The following is a 21,108-nucleotide window of genomic DNA, read 5'->3' on the forward strand; positions in this document are numbered from 1 at the left end:
CACTAAACTAAGTCATAAAAATGACCTCGAGTAAGCTATATTTGTTATCATGATTATGCTACTTAAAAAGTATTTGAAATGCAGTCAATACTCCAAAACCCACTAAGTCCTAAAGCAAGAGAAATAACATAAAATCAAAAAAGGACAAGTACTCCCTGTATGTTGTGGGCTACATATATTACTACTTCAATATCCTGTTAGATATCTATGACACTATGATGAATTTTAGAAGCATAGAACCCCCAAAAGATAATGATAAGGAAATACTGACCTCTAAGGAGTTAGTAACATAAAAGCACTCTTCCCAGAGTATACAACATTAAGCTATTAGTCCTATGAAGGGTTCTGCCTAAAAAAAAGGGCTCCTTGGTCAAATAAGTTTAGAAATACCACACACATATCCCCCCACTAGTGTATTCACAATATATTAGCATATTAAAATATATTAGCAAGACTTTCAAAAAATAAGTCTGCTTTAAGGGCTTCCCTGATGGCGCAGTGGTTGAGAGTCCGCCTGCCGACGCAGGGGACGCGGGTCTGTGCCCCAGTCTGGGAAGATCCCACATGCCGCAGAGCGGCTAGGCCTGTGAGCCATGGCCACTGAGCCTGCGCATCCGGAGCCTGTGCTCCACAACGGGAGAGGCCACAACAGTGAGAGGCCCACGTACCGCAAAAAAAAAAAAAAAAAAAAAAAAAAGTTTGCTTTAATTTATAAATCCACAAAATCCTTTTTTCATGTAACATCTTTTCGTATTAAGAGGAATTCACGCTTTAGAAAATGCTTCATTCAACAGATGTTATTTGCTTATAAATTAATTCAACAAATATCTAATAAACACCTACTGTGGGCCAGGCGCTGTTTTAGGTGCTTAGGATTTCAGTAGTAAAGAAAACAAATGTCATGCCCTCATGGAGATTTACATTACAGTGGTTATTATTAAATGTTCTACATATGTTTTTTCCTATTATATATATATTAGTTGATAATTTTTATAATATAAATGGGCAAAAATATCAAGAGAGAGAAATAGCGAGAAAAGCAAGGAAGTGCCTAAATGTACTTAGGTACAATATGTAGTACATATGTGTTCAGACAGAATGGGTTAGATGAACTTACTTATTTTCCAAATAGAAATAACAACTTAAAGACTAACAGATTACAGTCAGAATACTCATCAATAAGAAATGTTTAAAATAACTAGGTAATACTATGCATAGTCATATGACTAACATGGAGAAAAAAAGTTAAAAAACGAATGTAGGAATTATGTATGTACATTATGATTCCATTTGTTTAAAGAAGAAGATTCTCTAGAGACAGTCCTTTCAATATAAAATTATTCGTACATGAGTAGAAAATTTCTGAAGACACAAATTTTAACAATGGTTGGTTACCCCTGGAGAGCCTGAATAGATGATTAGGAGACCTTTTTTACCTTTACATATTAATTCATTTCTTTAAAAACAAGATCATATATTACTTTTATAATGAGACAAAATAAATTTTAAGACTAATTGACAGATAAGTATTCCCAGACAAAGCATAAGAGCTGAAGGGATGCAGGAGTGGTATGTTTTTTTTTTTTTCTAAGTTTGAGAAAATTTAACTGAAAAAGGACAAAGCATCTCTTTATAAATAGTAGTTAGGAAAATACCTCAAAATAAGGAGCTTTTGGGTGATTAGGCACATGACTTTAAAATAAAGGATTAAAAAAACGATTTGATGTGTTCTGTCTAAGAATAAAGTTAAAGCAAGTAACCTCTGAACAAAGCTGAATGAGGATGATCTGAAGTATTTAAGCAACACCCTCTCACTTCAAATATTTATGTAGCAAGTAAATATAAGTTTTTCTGATTAGAAGGATTAAAACTTTATTTAAAATGGAAAATTACCTTTCTTATAAGGTGGTTTTCTGTATCTGCCACATATATGATATTATCCATTATGGCTACACCTTGTGGTGAGTTAAAAGTTGACTCTGAAAACATTCCATCTTTTCTTCCAGGGTTGGGTCCTACAAGACAAGATAGCTGTAAGACAAAATTTTTCCACTTAAAGTTATCTCAAATTAACACCGAAAAAATAAAATTTGTATTTAAAGCTGGGATTTTAATATAAATAACTTGATACTTCTACCTAAAAACTAAACTGTATCCCAAGATACCTATTTTTCTCGAGTAAGTTTTGCTAATGCCAGGGCTTACTAGATAATGGTTACTAGTACACTTTAGTAGTAGATATCCGAAGAAATTACTTTAAAAAGCATCTGAATTACCTATTATCTAGACTAGAAAGAATTAAAAAATAACTTAAATCTTTTACAATCTGGATGAATGATTTTTAACAATTTTGGAAGATAAACTCCTTTGATTACAACTGAAAATTACTAACCCTTTCCTTACAAAAATACACATGCCCATAAAATGTCACAGGAATTTCAAGGGGTTCCTAAATCATGAGGATCATTCAAGCATTTCTTAATAGCCCATGAATCCCAAGTTAACAGACTTCGTTTAAACCCTAGCTCTTCCTAGCTGATGATATGGGCAAGTTCTGTGTGTCTCAGTTTCTCTTTTGTAAAATGGAATTAATAATATACCTAACTCATAGCACTGTGAGGACTAAATAAATTAATACAGGTAAAGTGCTTAGAATAATGCCAGGCATATTTTTGTTTGCTATTATTACTATTATTAATAATACTATTTATTACTGTTGGTGATGAGAGTTCCCTGGGGGAAAAAAAGGGAGAGTACTGTGATCACTTCAGATTGGAAAATACTGTATACTATAACCTCCTCTCATATATTCATGAGATACATTAGGCAGAGTAAAAGATCTGAGTACAGTGACACCACCACCACCACCAAAAATCTTTTAAAGCACATCTGACCAGTACTCCCTGAGTGTATCTGACCACGGAATTCTTTTTAAAAAATTGTAGAATAACTATAAATTTATCACAAGATAACAATATTCCTAGAAACATATTTGGAAAAGGTAGCTTGCTGCTGGTTCCTCTGTTTAACAAAGGAGAATATCCATCTAAACTAGAAAATTTTAGAAATCTATTAAAAACTTTTAACCATTTAAATGTAATTTGCTATAACAGATGCTTTTTGAGTAACAACTGTCATAACTTCCTGTTATTAACCAAAATACCAAGTTGCCCGAGCAAAATAAACAATATAGAACACACACATACTCTTAACAGAAACAACAAATAAGAAACAAATGAATTCAAGAGCTAAGGGAATGATACCTTGGCATACTAAGAATAGCCTCAGGACTTAGGAAACAATTAGTTTATTTTTTAGTTTATTTATTAGTTTATTTGCATCAGGAATGTTGATATCCCTACTTTATGTACTAACACTGCATGTGTGACCAAAGTAGGATTGCAAAGAGATGAATTACTTTTCTCTTTGACTAATTATGTTGTCGGATGTCAGTTCAGCCTGGTGAGCAGGATTAATAATGTACTTAACAGATTTTATTAATTATATAAGATGTCAATAAGAGTCCTTTTTAGATCAAGACCAGGGAGATATGAAAGAAAATGATCTATGCCTATATGATACTTTTATTTCACTACAACCAAATGGAATGGATTCAGAAGTATGCTTAAGTTCTTATGGAAGGAGAGAAAAGTATAATAATATACAAATCCTAGGTTATTTCATAATCTAAGACTCAACTTCCTAGGGTATTGCTGTGGTCTTAAAAAACATATGGCTAGGGACTTCCCTGGTGGCGCAGTGGTTAAGAATCCGCCTGCCAATGCAGGGGACACGGGTTCGAGCCCTGGTCCGGGAAGCTCCCACATGCCGGAGAGCAACTAAGCCCGTGTACCACAACTACTGAACCTGCACACTAGAGCCCGCAAGCCACAACTACTCAGCCCGCGTGCCACAACTACTGAAGCCCGCTTGCCTAGAGCCCGTGCTCTGCAACAAGAGAAGCCACCACAATGAGAAGGCTGTGCACCGCAACAAACCGTAGCCCCCACTCGCTGCAACTAGAGAAAGCCCGCATGCAGCAACAAAGACCCAACACAGCCATAAACAAATAAATATATATATATATATATATGGCTATATTTTGATGGAAAGTGAAATACTTCCATTTAAAATGCCTGAAATCTAAAATGTATATAATACTTTCATAAGATACAATACTGTGGCAGTTTTTTGAAAAAACAAGATGGGATATATGAATATACTTGAAAATTACACAAAAGATTTCCTCCTTTTGATCTTAATGGAGTTTTTTTGGGTAGTTTTGTTTGTTTTTGAGGGAGTGAGAAGAGATTAATTCAGACACAATTAACAAAATAATTTCTGATGAAGTTAAAATCAGTGTATATTGCCCTTCTACAATTAGTTCTTATTTATAAATTTCAATTTTAATGCATTTCCTTGAACTAGTTTTTTACATGTATAATGTAAAATACATTATATAACATAATTAGCAAACTTTACCTCCAATGCTGTACTGAATTTGTCCATTCCTCCAGACGACCAAAATTCTATGATGTCCAGTGTCTGCTATTACCAATCTATTAGAAACATGGTCTACTGTTACTTTGCCAGGAAACAGCAATAGTGAAGGTGGCAAAGAATCTTTATAGAGTTTTATTCCAATTTTATTATCTCTGATCTGTCCCCTGTCTTTGTAATATTTTAAAGCTATTGAAGTATATAAAAATAATTTCTCTCTATGTCCTTCTCCAATCAAAGAAAACAACATGTTTCCACGGGGTCCAAGTATGATCAGAGTTGGCCAGCAGGAAACTTCTAGTTCTTGCCAAAGGCTGGCATCTGCATCATTAACCACAGGGTGGGTGATGTTGTATCGAAGAATAGCACTCTTAACGTTATCCAGGACTCTTTCATTTGGAAACTTAGCCGAGTGAACACCAACAATCAGAAGACCATCTAAACGGGAAAAGTTATACGTTGAACATTATGAAGTATTAAAGTTTGAATATCACCATCCACATATTAGGTTTTGGGTCATAAATAAATATAAACAGTCAGAGATTAAAAAAGAGGAAACAGAACTAAATTAGTATCTTCAACGGCGTTTACACTCATGAATAAAAAATTAACATTTAAATCTAAATTCAAACACGTATGATCAAAACCATGCAGCTATTTTAAGTTTAAAACCCTGTGTCCTTTATCTAGATAAAGCTTTAAAATAATATTCTCTATTTTCCTAGAAGATGTTGAAATTTTATAACTTTTTTCCACCTGTTTTAATCCCCTTTGAAATTCACAGTGACTATGATTGCTTTTTGTTGGTATTTATTATCACATTATCCTCTTAAATTTTTCTGACCTAACTCTATTATAGATTAACATAATGAATATAAGCAAGATGTTTCCATAAGGTCTTTATTTAAAATTCCTATTGTATAGTTCTTAGAACAAACCTTGTTGTAGACAGCAGACCTGCTGAAAACTAAAAACAACATATTTCTTCTATCTAATCAATACAGTATATCAAGAAAATAATATAGAAAAAAAAGTATGAAGTGTTAGGCTGGATTCAGAGAAAAACTCAGCATTGATTACCAAGTAACATGTTACCTCGGGCATGTTACTTAATCTCTCTGTGCATCAGTTTTCTTATTTGTAAAATGGGAAAATAACAGGAATTGCCTCATAGGTCAGTTTTGAAGATTTAGAAAGATAAATCTGTATAAGACATTTAGCATAGTACCTAGTTTACTGTAAAACTTCAACAAATGTTCATTATTATTATTTTTTAAAGTTATAAGTACAAAGATAACCAATAAAAGAGAAATACAACACTTCCTACATATCAAAAGAAATCAGTAAAGTAAAATAGCAAAAAAGCACATCATGTTGAGAAACAGCAAATAAAACCTAATACACAAAATAACACAATAACTATACATAACACTACTTATAAATAAATGTGAATGGGTTTAACTCACCTACTAAAATGATTTGAATCAGAAAAGTTAAAAATAAAGATATGCACAAAGATACATGGGCAAGTGAAAGCGACAGGAACATAAGGGTGTGATCCTGGTAGGTAGGATCTACCCAACAAGGTAGATTTCAAGCCCCAAAGCATTAAACAGGGCAAAGGAAGAAACGTTTTAATGTGAAAAGCATTCACAACAAAGATAAAACAATTAGGAATATCCATGTACCAAGCAATAAAGGAAGCAACTTATTTCTATTTTAAAAGTTTTCTAAAAAAAAAAAAAAAAAGTTTTCTATTTTTGTTCCAGTGGTTATTTTCTATTAATACCTTTTAATCATATTATAAAAGTATTAATCCCCATTTTTTATAACCTTTTGCTATCTGATCTACCATTTTTAAATGGCATCCTTTACCACTTATTACCTATACAATAATCAATAGTTTTCTGTTTCCCCTCTCTCCTTTTTCTTTCCATCTTTCTTTAGTTGCATTCTTTCTAATTTTGTCAGAATATATGATTTTATATTATTCTTCTACTCTTGGGTGATGGATTTATAGATTTAGCTAAGTTGGAATTGTTTTCCAGTATTCTATTCCCTGCCTAGCTCTGGGTTATCCTGGACCACAAGATATTATGTGAGAGAACTGGAAGGTGTTAAGGGCAGCAGCAGCCATATCCTCTCTTGTTGGAAGATTGCTGCAGGGCACCAGGTGCTACTGCAGTTTACACACTCTGTAGCTCATCTACTGGCTCACCTCAGTGGTTGTGGGGTAGCAGCTGGGCCCCGGCAGCTGCACCAGCTCCTGCCAGATCTCCTCCCTCAGCTCTTGCAACTCCTGGGCCAGGCAAGTTTTTAGCTCCTGATGAGGGGAACAAACTTATTTTTCTGGTCACCTCATTATTTAAATTGGAAGCTTACATAGGTTCCAGTTCATCCTTACGGGTTCCAGTTCATGCGTGCAGGTCGTAGTTTACCCTTGATCTCCCCTACTTCTTATCCATCTTTCCTTTTCAACTGCCTGAACTTCTGACTTCAAATTGAGGCATCAGACACAGAAGCAACAGCTATATACATGTAGACTAGTTAACCAGCTCCCACAATTACATAAAGTCAAGTGCCTTTAACAAATCCTTATTATTTCTCCTTACTCCTAGTGGTCCTTCTCCCCTGATCAAACTCTGACTGATTCACCAAAACGCCTCATCCTCGTTGGTCACAGCTCTACAAATACATGTATGAAGTCTTCATTCATCGTCTGGAGTTTCCTTAGTCATACCTGGTTAGAATCTCCCTCAAGTAGATTCACCAGAACGGGCACATGGGCACAGTATTCTGTGAGTTCTTGGACATTCAGAACCGTCTTTCTAGGACTTCCCTGGTGGCCGCCAATGCAGGCGACACGGGTTCGAGCCGTGGTCCACGAGGATCCCACATGCCGCAAAGCAACTAAGCCCGTGCACCACAACTACTGAGCCTGCGCTCTACAGCCCTTAAGCCACAACTACTGAGCCCACGTGCCACAACTACTGAAGCCTGAGCGCCTACAGCCCGTGCTCCGCAACAAGAGAAGTCACCGCTTGCGCCAACTAGAGAAAGCCTGCTCGCAGCAACGAAGACCCGACACAGCCAAAAAATAAATAAATAAATTTATTAAAACAAATTAAAAAAAACTTTCTATAACCTTGATTGATTCTTGAAAGGCAGCTGCTTAGATATAAAATCCTTGGTTTGTACCTCCTTAAGATTCTTGGAAACGTTGCTTCCCTGTTACCTTGCTTTGTATGTTATTTGTGAAAAGTCTGTCCAGTCTAATTTACATGTCTTTCAAAGTCATCTTTTCCTAGAGGCCCTGAGGACTTTTTTTTTTAAACATCTTTGAAGTGTAATAGTTTTACGAGGATACTTCTTAGCCTGTTCTGGGTATTTTCCCTGGTATCTAGTAGGCCCTTTCAATATGTAGATTTAAGTTTCCTTTTATTTCTGGAATGTCTTCTTGGATTCTAATTTTAGATATTAGTTCTGGTCAGTTGTTTTGATTTTCTTCTCCAGTCTCCAAAGTAGTCTTATGTTGGACCTCTTCTCCTAGTCTTCCAATTCAATCATTTCCTCTCTAACCCTTTTTAGTACTTCTTTTTTTTTTTTAAGCTCGTTTTCAGTCTCTAAGTCTGTTTTTATATCCAGGCTTTAGCTCAATGCCCCTTATAACATTTTTACATGAATTTATTACCCCTTGGACACCCTGTAATTTAGTCTTCATCTCTAATATTATTCGGACTTTTTTCTTCTATTTCTTTTCTGGTTCAATCAACACTCACTTCTTCCTTTGTTTTGCAGGGGTGGGGGGGGCGCGTCCATTTCTGTTTTTAGTTTTTAAATTTCTGATTCAAGCTTTTTCATTATTCCTAAATACTTTTAGAGGATATGTCATTCAGTATGGAGGACTGTGTTATAGTTTCTGTCAACTTTTTGATTAAGTGAGAATTTTCATCAGCATTTCAACTTTGAATCACATTTTCAGCTTTTTACAGTTTTATATGGATGTGATCTGCTTTTTAATAATCCTAATCAGTTTTTGGACAGAGCTCCTAGTTTGAGAGTGCCCTCTTCTGACAGTCCCCCTTTTCTGTGCAGTCTCTTTTCAGATAGCGCCGTTGGAAGAAGGAGTTGATGTGTATATTCTTTTGTTTCTGCAGCATCCTTAACTTTTCCCTCTTATCTTCTTCGTTCCCTTCAGTAGACTATCTCCAAGGGAAACTACACACACCTCTACATATCTGATTCTCTTCCAGAAGCGATGCTTCTCTGAGGCTTCTGTTCCCAGTCCCACACTCTTTCAAGAGCTAGTACTATGTTCTAGTACATCCTAACCTGTGTTCAGTATTTTGCACTTAGTGTTGGAGTTTCTCTTTCTGCAGGTAAGGGGATTACTCTTTTTGTGCTTTGCCTAAGTCCTCTGAACCACTTTCTTTTTTTCATGGAGTCTTTTAAGCCTCCTCCATTTCTGTTCTCAGCACCTGCTGGCTAGTAGCAGCAGGATCTTTAATGGAAGTAAGTTCATTTCACAACTTACAGGTAATTTGAAGGCCATGATATTCTCTGTCTCCTAGTATTGCTGAAGGTAGGATCAAGTGTGGTTCTATTTACTCTCCCTGTTGTTTTTATGTTTGGGGAGCGGGCGAAAGGGACATGGGGAGATTCAAAATAGGTAGCCACCATTCTCCTCCAAACCCAGAAGTAGCAGAGATAGATTTTTGTTTTTAACATCAGGTTTACTGAGATATAATTTAAAGTAATTTTGTACTTTGATAATTTGTTAATTGAGTAAATAAATATAAGTGAGTCCTAAAACCAGCCTCTAACTTAATGGAGAAGAACTAGAAGTTTTCCAGTAAGATAAGGAACAAGGCAGAGATGTCCACTGCTTCCACTACTATTTAACAATGAGTAGGAAGGGTGATAGTAGACAACAAAATCAGACAAGAGAAATCAGTTATAGGCGTAAGAATTGGAAATTTTCTTTGCAGATAATATGATAGTATGTTAGGGAAACTCCACAGAATCAATTACAAAACTAACCCAAATAATAAAAGATTCAGGAAGTTGTGGAATATAAAATTAACACACAGAAATCAATAGACTTTATATACCTACATAATACCCAGTTTTGGAGGATATAATGGTAAACAAAACCCCATTTACAATAAACAGCCATAAACATATGAAAAGACTTGTTCAACTCCACTCTAAAATGCAATTTAAAACTACACCGAGACACCATTTCTCATATACTAAACCAGTAAAAATATGTCAACACATTTTACTGGAGCGGCAACGGGGCAAGAGACACCATACACTGTTAGTAAGAATGCAAACTGAGGGAATTCCCTGGCAGTCCAGTGGTTAGGACTCTGCACTTCCACTGCAGGGGGCCCAGGTTTGTCCCTGGTCAGGGAACTAATATCCCGAAAGCTGTGTGGTGCGGCCAAAAAAAAAAAAAAAAAAAAAAAAAAGAATGCAAACTGGTACAGTCCTCCTGGTACGAAACATGGCAACATCTAACAAAATTGTATATACATTTAACTTTGACCCAGCAATCCCACTTCTAGGAATTTACCCTTAAGATATACTACCAGCAGTACAAAAATGTATCTGCAAGATTATTCACTGTTTGTTAAATATTATAAACAAAGTAAGGGCCAATACACAGGATAGGAGAGTGGCTGAATAAATTATGGACACACAAAGTACTACGCAGCTACTAAAAGTAACCAGGAAGTTCTTTATAAACTGATATGGAGTGACTACCAGGAAAAATGTCACATGATAAAAGTGAAGTGCACAAAAATGTCAATAGTACGTCAGTTTTTATGTTAAAAAAAAAGAAATTTTAAAAAAGAAAAAGAATGGGACGGAAAGAATGAGAACGTAGGAATAGGCAGAAGAAATGGGTGGATGGATCTATACTTTCTGTATAGTTCTGACTTTCAGACCATGTTATAATTTTGCATACTTGAAAACAAAATCAACAGAAATGGAGAAAGGGGGCCTAAAAGTACAAACAGAAGCAAATGAATCTAGCTATATTTCAAATGAATAATATAACCTCATGGGGGGTGAGAGGGACTAGTTTAAGTAATTTTTAAATTAGTTGAGAGGGACTGGAAGCAAAGACACCCCAGGAGCAACAAACACGTCTAGTGTCCGGATCGTGGTTTCTCAAAACCATTCCCAATGTTCAATCCTAAAAGGAATGAGAGCTCCTTGGAGAAGTGGCTGATTCAGAGATGCGGCTGGGAAAGTACAAGATGAACCCGGAAATATTTTGTTGTCACAAGTAAAGAAGTGCTCAGAGAATGATAAGGACATGTCAGAAGGACACAGGTGATAGCTTGAAGGGGATCCCATTAGTCAAATACAGAAAATTTGAAAATCAAAACAAATGATTGATGATTTATAATAACAAATTAAAAAAGAAACCATGAGTTCAGTCCAAATATATTATATATATATAATATATATACACAATATATATCTTATTACTTCAAAAAATGTATTTTTTTCCTTTGGTCAATATATCCCAACACTTCTTTGAAAAAGTGATGACTGAGGTGAGATCTAAATGATGAGAAGATGTTAACTATGTGAAGAGAGCAACAGAGGAGATTTCAGGGAGAGAAAACAACACATTGAAAAGTGGGACAAGACAGAGACTGAAGAAGGTAAGTGACTAAACACAGAGAACAAAGGGGAGCATGGGACAAAACAAGAATAAACATACAGATAGGGTCAGTCTCGTAAGTCATAGTAAGGATTAAGATCTTTTTCTTAAAAGCAATGGAAGTCAGATGGAGAATGAAGTGCAAGTCTCAAAGATACTTCAAACTAAACTCACGAACTTCCCCTCCAAACGCCCTTTCTACAGCGTTTCCTGTCACCAAATGGCACCACCGTCTTTCCAATTACACAAGCCAGAAACCTACCTAGGATATCTCTATGATAACCAACCAGCCCTCTCTCATCACCCATAGTTAATCCATGACTGAGTCCTATTGATCTTAACAGCTATAACGGGCTAAGCTATTATCATATCTCACAGGGAGCACGACAGCCTTGTCACCAATCCATTTCTTGTCCACTAATTAGTTGCCCACCCAGGAGATGAACTGATCTTTAAAAAACACAAATCTGATCACATCACCCTCTGGCAGAAAATCCTTCCTAGGCTTTCCCAATGGAAAACCACATGCAAAAACCACATCTCACCTCTCCAGCATCTTTTTCCACTCTTCTTCCCCTCCCTCAGGGTACTGTAGCGACTAGGACTTTCTTAGTTCGTCCAGAATATCATTATTCCTCTTGCTTTAAAGCCTTGACACATAGTGTCTCTCTGCCTGGAACCTTCTCACCTAGTAAAGTCATACCTGTCTTTTAGATCTCAGCTCAATTTTTACTCTTAAAAAAGCTTTCTTTAATTCTTCCAGATTAGAGTAAACCTCATTATTTGTTTTCATAGCAGTCTGTAATTTTCTTCTTCTTCTTCTTTTTTTTTTTTTTTTTGTCGGTACGCGGGCCTCTCACTGCTGTGGCCTCTCCCGTTGCGGAGCACAGGCTCCGGACGCGCAGGCTCAGCGGCCATGGCTCACAGGCCCAGGCGCTCCATGGCATGTGGGATCTTCCCAGACCGGGGCACGAACCCGTGTCCCCTGCATCGGCAGGCAGACTCTCAACCACTGCGCCACCAGGGAAGCCCTGTAATTTTCCTTCTTAGCACTAATCAGAAATTATAAAAATATTTGTGTGGTTATTTGATTGTAAGTTTTCCCCTTGTTACACTGTAATTCCTATTAATTATTTAGGGATCATACACTATTTTATTATTTACCAGCATAGTGTCTCATACATAATAGGAAATGAATGGACAGGACATAAATACTGAAGAAACATATTTGTACAATATATAAACCACATCGTATTGTCTAAATAGAATATCTGTATTGATCTACATACAAGGACAACTGCCAAATAGCTATGCATCTCATTTTTTCAGTGTCAACAACCTTAAAGTATACAGAAATTTTTCTTAAAATATTTTGCTTGTTCTATTAATCATACAGAATAAAAAACAGGATGTAAAAGATTCTTCCCTTTATGGATCTTTTGCCAACACATGGATCAAAACTACTACATTTAAAATAAAACATGGAGGGCTTCCGTGGTGGCGCAGTGGTTGGGAGTCCGCCTGCCGATGCGGGGGGCGCGGGTTCGTGCCCTGGTCCGGGAGGATCCCACGTGCCGCGGAGCGGCTGGGCCCGTGAGCCGTGGCCGCTGGGCCTGCGCATCCGGAGCCTGTGCTCCGCAGCGGGAGGGGCCGCAGCGGTGGGGGGCCCGCGTACCGCAAAAAAAAAAATAAATAAAATAAAATAAATAAATAAATAAATAAAACATGGAAAGAAGAAAAGGAAGAGAGAGAGACGAGAGGGAGAGGAAAAAGAAAGGGAAAGAGAAAAGGTAAAACCAAATAAAAAGAATAGCTGCTTCTAAAATATTAGTAATAAAGTAACTTTTTAAAATCATTTAAGAAACTTCAGGGAATTCCCTGGCAGTCCAGGGGTTAGGACTCCATGATTCCACTGCAGGGGGCATGGGTTCGATCCCTGGTCAGGGAACTAACTACAAAGGTCTTATTTTTCAGAAACGAATAGACATATAAATACAATTATGCATAGTAATATGTAACATTTAAATATAGTATATAGCAAACAGTACAGTTTAATCACAGGCAGTATAATAACTTAGTTCAATGCAAAAACTAAAAATATTTAAGGAGTTTTAGATGTTACAAAACCTGTAAATTGAAGTATTTTGAGATCTAAAAGACGAGCATGACTTTACTAGGCAAGAAAAGATGAAGGCAGGTCACAGAGGTTAGAATACCCCGAGGGGAGGGAAGGAAAGAAGGATGTGGAGAGATGGAAACATGAAGTAAAAAAATCGGGGGCTTCCCTGGTGGCAGTGGTTGAGAGTCCGCCTGCCGATGCAGGGGACGCGGGTTCGTGCCCCGGTCCGGGAGGATCCCACATGCCGCGGAGCGGCTGGGCCTGTGAGCCATGGCCGCTAGGCCTGCGCGTCCGGAGCCTGTGCTCCGCAACAGGAGAGGCCACAACAGTGAGAGGCCCGCGTACCGCAAAAAAAAAAAAAAAAAAAAAAAAAAAAAAAAAAATCAAAATCACCCAAACACTACATTAAAGCAAAGATGAGAAACATATGTGAATTTTTTTTAAATTTCAAAAACTGACATTTCCCTGTGTCTACATTAAACACTCTGAAAGTTTGCCATAAATCAGCCAATATTTTCATCATACTTTATTTAAGAACAAAGAATAATCAGTATATGGGGTGCTGCAGAAAGAAAGTGGGAAGTGTGTACAAAAAAGAGTTAACATAGCAGGCCCCACTACTATTCTTTCAAAGACCTGCTTACAGGGCTGGTTCTTGCCTGTATTTCGGAAGCGTTCCCATCATTCCCAGAACTGATGAGAGTAGCTCACAAGGCCTAAAGTGCTGGGTGCTGTCTCTAGTGAGCTTCCCTGGTTGGCAACATCCAAACTCGCTGTAACAACTCTTTGCTGGGGGAATTAAGCACCTCTTACTCGACTCCATCAAGAGAGGACTCGGCTTGCTCCTGGCCTCCCCTGGATTCAGCCCCAGGCGTTTTTTCCCTTGGCTGATTCTGCTTTGTGTCCTTCTGTTGTAATAAATTATAGCCATTAGTACAGCTACATGCTGAATCCTGTGAGTCCTCCTAAAGAATTATTGACCTGGGGGTGGTTTTGGGAACTCTGACACAGAGTAAAACTGTATATTGACTCATTAAAAGGTTTAGTTTCCCTATAAATTAGAAATACATTCTTCTAATTTTTAATAAAGTGAAAAACAGCATATACCACATAACGAGAATACCAGCGTTTACTCAGCAGTGTTATGGCATTCAGGTTTTTAAAGTCTGATTTAATTATATATTAACATTCACCTAGCAAACACATTTTAAAATATGCCAACTTTTCCTACTAGATGTTTTCTTATAAAACAAGTCCTTTTCAGGGCTTCCCTGGTGGCGCAGTGGTTGAGAGTCCGCCTGCCGATGCAGGGGACACGGGTCCGTGCCCCCGTCCGGGAAGATCCCACATGCCGCGGAGCGGCTGGGCCCGTGAGCCATGGCCGTTGAGCCTGCGCGTCCGGAGCCTGTGCTCCGCAACGGGAGAGGCCACAACAGTGAGAGGCCCGCGTACCGCAAAAAACAAAAACAAAAACAAGTGCTTTTCCTTAGATGATAGCCATTGTGCTAAATTTGGGTATTATATATCATTAAGGTATCCAGCATAAACAGGTAAAAGAAATTAGAAACCCTCAAGGAGAAACCAGAACCATTCATTACTATTAAGTATCTTTTTACTTTTGCTTTAGATCTTTGGCATTTATAATTTCTTTTACGCTATTGTGAAAGTGATACTGGTCACCATTACAAACCAGACTTTAAAAGCTGTTTACAGAGGAAGGAGACTGAGTATTAAAGCGGGCTTCTTTCAGAGTGTTTTTGAATTAAAATGCACTTCCTCACTCAGCTGAGCATTTCCAGCTTACTGATAAAATGAACTGAATATTTCATGGAATAGAAACAGGCTGCTTAATGTCTCTTCAAGAACATAAATAGCACTGCTGAAGATAAATTCAGAAACATCAGATAGTAATGAAATAAGACACAGCATCATGATAAATTAGGAGATTGGAATTAACATATACATACTACTATACATAAAATAGATAACTAACAAGGAACTACTGTATAGCACAGGGAACTCTACTCAATATTCTGTAATAACCTATATGAGAAAAGAATCTGAAAAAGAATGGATATATACATATATATATCTCATTCACTTTGCTGTACACCTGAAACTAACACAACATTGTAAATCAACTATACTCCAATAAAAATTTTAAAAAAAAGACAGCAACAAGAAAGCAAATTTAGTGACAGCCTACTGAACTTTCATATGATAATCTCTAGGTATGCCTGCTTTTGTGAATATGAACTGAACTTATCTTCTAAGCAATACAAAAATCTTTTATTTCTAAGTTACCAGCATTTTCATACAGCAGCATAATAATGAAGTAATGTTTCTTTGAAATTACAATGTTGAAACCACTTACAAAGTATTTTACTTTTCAGAAGTGTATTTATATATAAAAAATAGTTATTATTTTTTGTCACAATGTGTTATAAAAATATTTTCAGTAAACTGGTAAAGAGATTGTTAAGGATCCATTCTAAGAAGCCACTGAATTTGCTTCAGGTATGGCATTAACCAATTAAGTTAAACAGTCCATTAGGGGTGATCTTAAGTAGGAAATGGTTAACTTTGGGATTTTTAACACAGTCTGTAAGTGCCATTCTGAAACACAAATCGTACTGTCATCCTCCTCTTAAACAAGTAAATCAAAAACAACCTTGAACATCTCTGTACTTTCAGTGGATGAAAAAGTCCATTAAGAACGTTATACAAAGCCCTTCGTAACGCAAGTCTGAACCTAATCTGCCTTCCTCCCCTTTAACTCTTCCCAGGGGCCCCTATAACCTTGTGACACTAAACTACCACTCTCCAAACCTACTCTTCTGTGCTTCCCTCCTTGTTTACCTGTCACTTCCTCAGCCAGGAGTGTCCCTCCTGCCCCATTTTCATTTTCAGCTGCACTCCTGCTCATTTTTCAAGTTCCAGCTGAATTGTCTCCTTCTCTTGAGAAATATTTTCCAAAGCTTCCAGGCAAAGCGAGTTGGTCCTTTCCCCATGTTCCATAATGCTTTAATTCAACTTTGTTACATATTTCCCCAGCAGTTAGAGTACCCTGCACATAATACTCAATAAATGTATTTATTACATGGACTTGAACAAGACACATAAGTATCCAAAGCCTAGGAGATAATGAAATACTCATGTTTCTTAAATATAGATGAATTTTTGAAAACATGGTTTAGCTATTGGGAATATTTGAGTTCTTGATAAATCTCACCCATAGGCAATTCCAAGAGACAGCCCGTTACAATTTAAAAGCATCTGAAGTTTCACCTGCACTGAAGGTTTTATCCAACACTCCTTTTTTTAAACTAAGTTTCAAGAAATCCTTCATTTTTGTACATGTATACTCTATTCTCATCTTTATTCTCACAAGATCAGTAAGCCCCTCTTCTTTTTAGTCACTGCAAAGAGGACAGCTTCAATTAATTTAAGCCTAATTAAATGGAACCTTTTATTAGTTTCATTTATCCCATATGCTCTCTTTTTAAAAAGAAGTAAACAAGAAAAAATCTGAAAAAATGTCAAAGTTCTAAAGAAAATACTTAGTATAACCTCTTACATTTTCAGAATTTGTAATACCATAAAAAAGGATTTCCTAGTGTGCTTTGGAAAACATTAACCTTTATAAATAATTTTTAAATAAAGCAGGGTCAAAGAAAAAGTATCTGTTATAATATTTTGCCTTCCAAAATATTAGCACAGGTAGTAGTTTGTCATTTGAAATTAAAGGAAGCTTATTCATATTTCCTAATAAGAACTTTAAACCTTTTTATCACAACAAGAATATAAAATTAGTCACACATTTCATTTTTTCTTTTTTTCATAGAACAAATTTAGGTAAGTCCAGGTATACAAAATGACCTTTTTAAAACACTTGATCATGAAAAAAGTAAACTATGTCCTATCTTTAAAGAAAGACCATAGACTAAATGCTGGTTCTTTAGGAAGGCAAACCGTCATCACTAAGCTTAACTCTTCATGAAAAGGTACATGGAGTCCTTAATTCATAGATCAGAAATTACTTTAGAATCACTGAAGTCTTGCCAAATGTTTCATTCTCCTATGAGCAAAATGAGTCAGCTACTCTTCCAGTGACTATGCCAGGACAGACTGTTAGAAACCAATTAAAGGGCAGATACCTTTATCAGAGTATGTGTGCTCTAATGCATGAAGATCAGGCAACAGGTGAATACAGTTTATGCAGCAGTAGGTGAAGAAATCAAGGACAACCACTTTTCCACATAGATCCTTGTAGACAGAAATAGATTCTTCTGTGTTCAGCCATTCTAATCCTGAAATTTACACAAAATAAAAAATGATTAAAGGAAATGATCAACATAATTTACTTAAAACTTTCTATTAAAATGTGAACAATTATTATTTCTAAGGAAGGGACTGGCAGGGCAGGAAGGGAGTGGGGAGGTAGAAGATGAGAAAGCTACTACTATGAGACAGTCTGCAAATATAGTAAGAAAAAGCTACTAAATTCTTTCAGAAATGGTATATTAGTCTGTGTGTGAAAGGAAGTAAGATTAACATATTTAGGTAAAAATAAGAGGAAATATCGAATATTAAAAGGACTTAAGTACATGATTAGGTACAAATGGGCTACTGAGAATGAAGGTCAACCTTAAGAATTAATATCAAAAAACAGTGTTAAAATATAAGGATAAACATACAAAATACCTAAGCCAATTTCATAAAAGAGCTGAAATGCTCTGGATTTGAATGAGACCTTAAATACAAAATATTTTAAATGCAAAGTTAAGCAAAACACACTGCTATTATTATAGATTTCATGGAAGCAACATTAATATTGAAGAAGAGCATGTTCCCTTCCCTCCAAAGAAAAACAGAATCTCATTAATCTGTGCTTTTGTAAATTAGAATTTATAATTACTTGACCATGATTTACAATTTTAACTATGCACTATGAAGAAAAATTTTGTTAAACAAAAGTAGATTAAAAGTACAGCATCTCTGTTTAACCAATTTAAGGAAACAAAGATGAGTTTGTTGCTTATAAGTAAATAAATGCAGATACTAAAAGTATTAATTATAACTTGAAGCAGGTATTTGGAAATATTTTATAGAAACTGAAAGCCAAAGCTGGGTGGAACAAATGAATAATAACAGCTAACAACTAATAACAGCAACTGAAGTTACTCAGTTAAAACAAAATTCTAAAAAAAAAAAGTCTGCAAATCAAACTAATATTTCTGCCAATTAGTCACACCTAGTGAGGTTTAGGGTATAGTGAGGTCTTAAATATCCATTTTGATAAAGTTTTAATAGTATGCCAGATCAAGTGACCCTATAAAACTTCAAAGTAATTATGTATATTTCAAATCCTAATTTTAAAATATTTATGAATTTGTCTCAAATTTATTTTCTGTAAATAGTCAAGTGACTTAGATTGGAGAAGCAGGGAAAGTATAATTACATGTCACTTATTGTGCTAGGTGCTTACCAGACTTAATAATTCACTTTATAATAACAATAATAACAATGAATATAACTTTAAAAGCTGCTAATAATGACATTTACTGAGCTCCCCTATGAAGTAAGAACTTTAGATACACTATATAGTCTACATAATAAACCTGAAAGGTAAATAATTGCTTCCATCTTACAAGTGAGAAAAGTAAGGCTTGGCAAAGTCAACTAACTTGCTCAAAATCATGCAACTGACAAATGGAATAACTGGGATTTAATTCTGGATCTGTCTGAATCCATCCATTATACCACACAGCTTCTCATAAAACATGTTTCTTTGAAGAAATTAACAAAGCACAGTGTTTCTGAGTTATGTTTATGACTTCCTGATTACAGTAACTGATAAAGAAACCAAGAAAAAACTCACATCTAGTATTCTGTTCTCAATAATCAAGTCCAGCAGAAAATTTGTGTCAAATATGAAAACTGAATATTTTGTTGTATTACGTATGAGTCACAAAGATCAAAGCTCATAGTAATAAAATACACTCATCGTAGATACAAACAAGAAAATAAAAACACTGGCCCAAATCCTAGCTGCTGGCATGCCCATTTTACGACAGGGTACGATATATAACTAACTTCTTACAGACTTAAAAAATATATATACATTCATGTATATAAACTTTTAAAGTTTCTTTGATGGGATAAGCACCAATGCACCCAATTCTTTTGATAGAATTCCACAATAATTCAAGTCCAGTATAGGATTAATAACAGATAAAGTAAGCACGTATGAAGGCGAGAGCAAAAGGCTTCGAAAGACGAGGCTGTCGTCAGAGGCAAGGTTCCAATAGACCTCCCATGAGATACTGAACCCTGCCACATCGAACCAATTAACTATACATGTGGTTTCAGTGTCATGCCAGGAGGCACGCCAACACCACCAGTCAAAACAATGCCAGTCCCAACCAAAGAAGGTAAAGTTCGGTTTCATTTATCATAGCAAGATGAGCTTCACAAACAGCACTGCTGGGACTATCAGTTCCCTCGTGCTCCAAACATTCACCGAGCCAGGATTCAAACCCGGAAATTGGCCATAATTGATTCAGATTTTTAAAATTACAAGGTTCATGACTTTGAACGGAAGAGTGTGACACAGTTAAGAAACCGGCCGATGCAGTGCAGGGGAGTGCGGGGGGGTGGTGTCTGTATAATCCAACTCTAGCCGTTCTCAGTTGTGAGGCCCTCGGCAGACGACTTAACCTCCCTGTCCCCGGGCCTCAGTTTCCCAACTATAAAATAGGGCTAAGAAGAGCACCTCAAATGGTTTGCAGAGAGGATTAAATAAGATAATACCCTTGTGTTTAGGGCTGTGTGTGGCCCATAAGAAGTGATCAATAAATGGAAGCTAGGATAAGGCACAAAGATGATGACGATGCTGGGCAACCAGACTGAATGGGCACGGACACTGGAATCACTGCCAACAGGGGTCACGAAACAGTCAGGGAAAGTCTATTGAGTTAACACACGGCCCGGGCAGATAGGGAGGAAACAGAGACAAAGATGCATGTGCCCGCCCTCCATAAACCCCCGCGCCGCCGCCGCCGCCTGGAGACAGAGGCTCGGCTGGGCGAAGCGCCTCTGCCCGGCGCGGCCGCAGAACCACGCCTCGCCCACCGCTTCAGGGGAGGGCGCCGTCCCCGAGGAAGGGGAGGTTCCGGGAGGGGTCCCCACCCCGAAGCCAGCCCCTCACCTTCCGGAAACTCGGGCACTGACAAGTCCTGCTCCCAGCCGTCCACCTTCTGCAGATACTGGTAGACCAGGCTGTCCTTCTCCTCCTGGGTGACGGCATCGAGCAGAGCGTACTCCAGCGAGGTCTGAGCCGGGAGCAGGCCCGAGAGGCTGCAGCTCCGGGCTCCGGGCGCCGCCATGTTCTCTCCGGACGGTCCAGAGGCGGCCGCAGAGCCCGCGGGACGGTCTCGTTTGGAGGGAGAGGGACTTACGGTCTTCTGGTTTCAAAACCGCACATTCGCCTCACTCTCCACCAGCCCCACTCCACGCTCACAGCACTTTTTTCAAATGCCAAAGTACAAATTGACGCAATTCCCCGGCACGTAATTAAACTACCGTCCCAACCTACCCCGCCCCTTCTAAATCTTCTCGCCGCAGCTGAGCCTGGACATTCAGAGCGCCAGATTCAACACGGAAAAGGCTTCTGGGCCAGCGTTCTAGAAGCTCCAAGAGAGCAATTCCCCACCCTTCACTTTGGAAATTAGCAGGTTTTAGAACTAAAACAAAACAAAATAAATCCGTAGGATTTAAAAGGGCCCTAACTATTTTTCTTTTTAAA

General features: G+C 37.3%; 1 protein-coding gene and 1 long non-coding RNA gene across 2 annotated transcripts in view; one reads left to right on the forward strand and one right to left on the reverse strand.

Annotated features, from left to right (window-relative positions):
* NHLRC2 (NHL repeat containing 2) overlaps positions 1–20,863 on the reverse strand; it is a 66,635-nt gene extending 45,772 nt beyond the window's left edge. The window contains exons 1-4 of the mRNA XM_082854104.1: positions 20,512–20,863; positions 17,459–17,611; positions 4,483–4,938; positions 1,894–2,015 (exon numbers count right to left, since the gene is read on the reverse strand). Coding sequence (XP_082710230.1) covers positions 1,894–2,015; positions 4,483–4,938; positions 17,459–17,611; positions 20,512–20,689 — 909 coding nt within the window. The 5' untranslated portion in view covers positions 20,690–20,863. The remainder of the gene's footprint in view (positions 1–1,893; positions 2,016–4,482; positions 4,939–17,458; positions 17,612–20,511) is intronic.
* Positions 1–21,108, forward strand: part of LOC309971397 — a 1,020,865-nt gene that overhangs the window by 67,276 nt on the left and 932,481 nt on the right. The gene's annotated exons all lie outside the window — the stretch shown is intronic.

The sequence above is a fragment of the Leucopleurus acutus genome (genome assembly GCF_964270905.1).
Source record: "Leucopleurus acutus genome assembly, chromosome: 14".
Classification (NCBI taxonomy): Eukaryota; Metazoa; Chordata; class Mammalia; order Artiodactyla; family Delphinidae; genus Leucopleurus; species Leucopleurus acutus.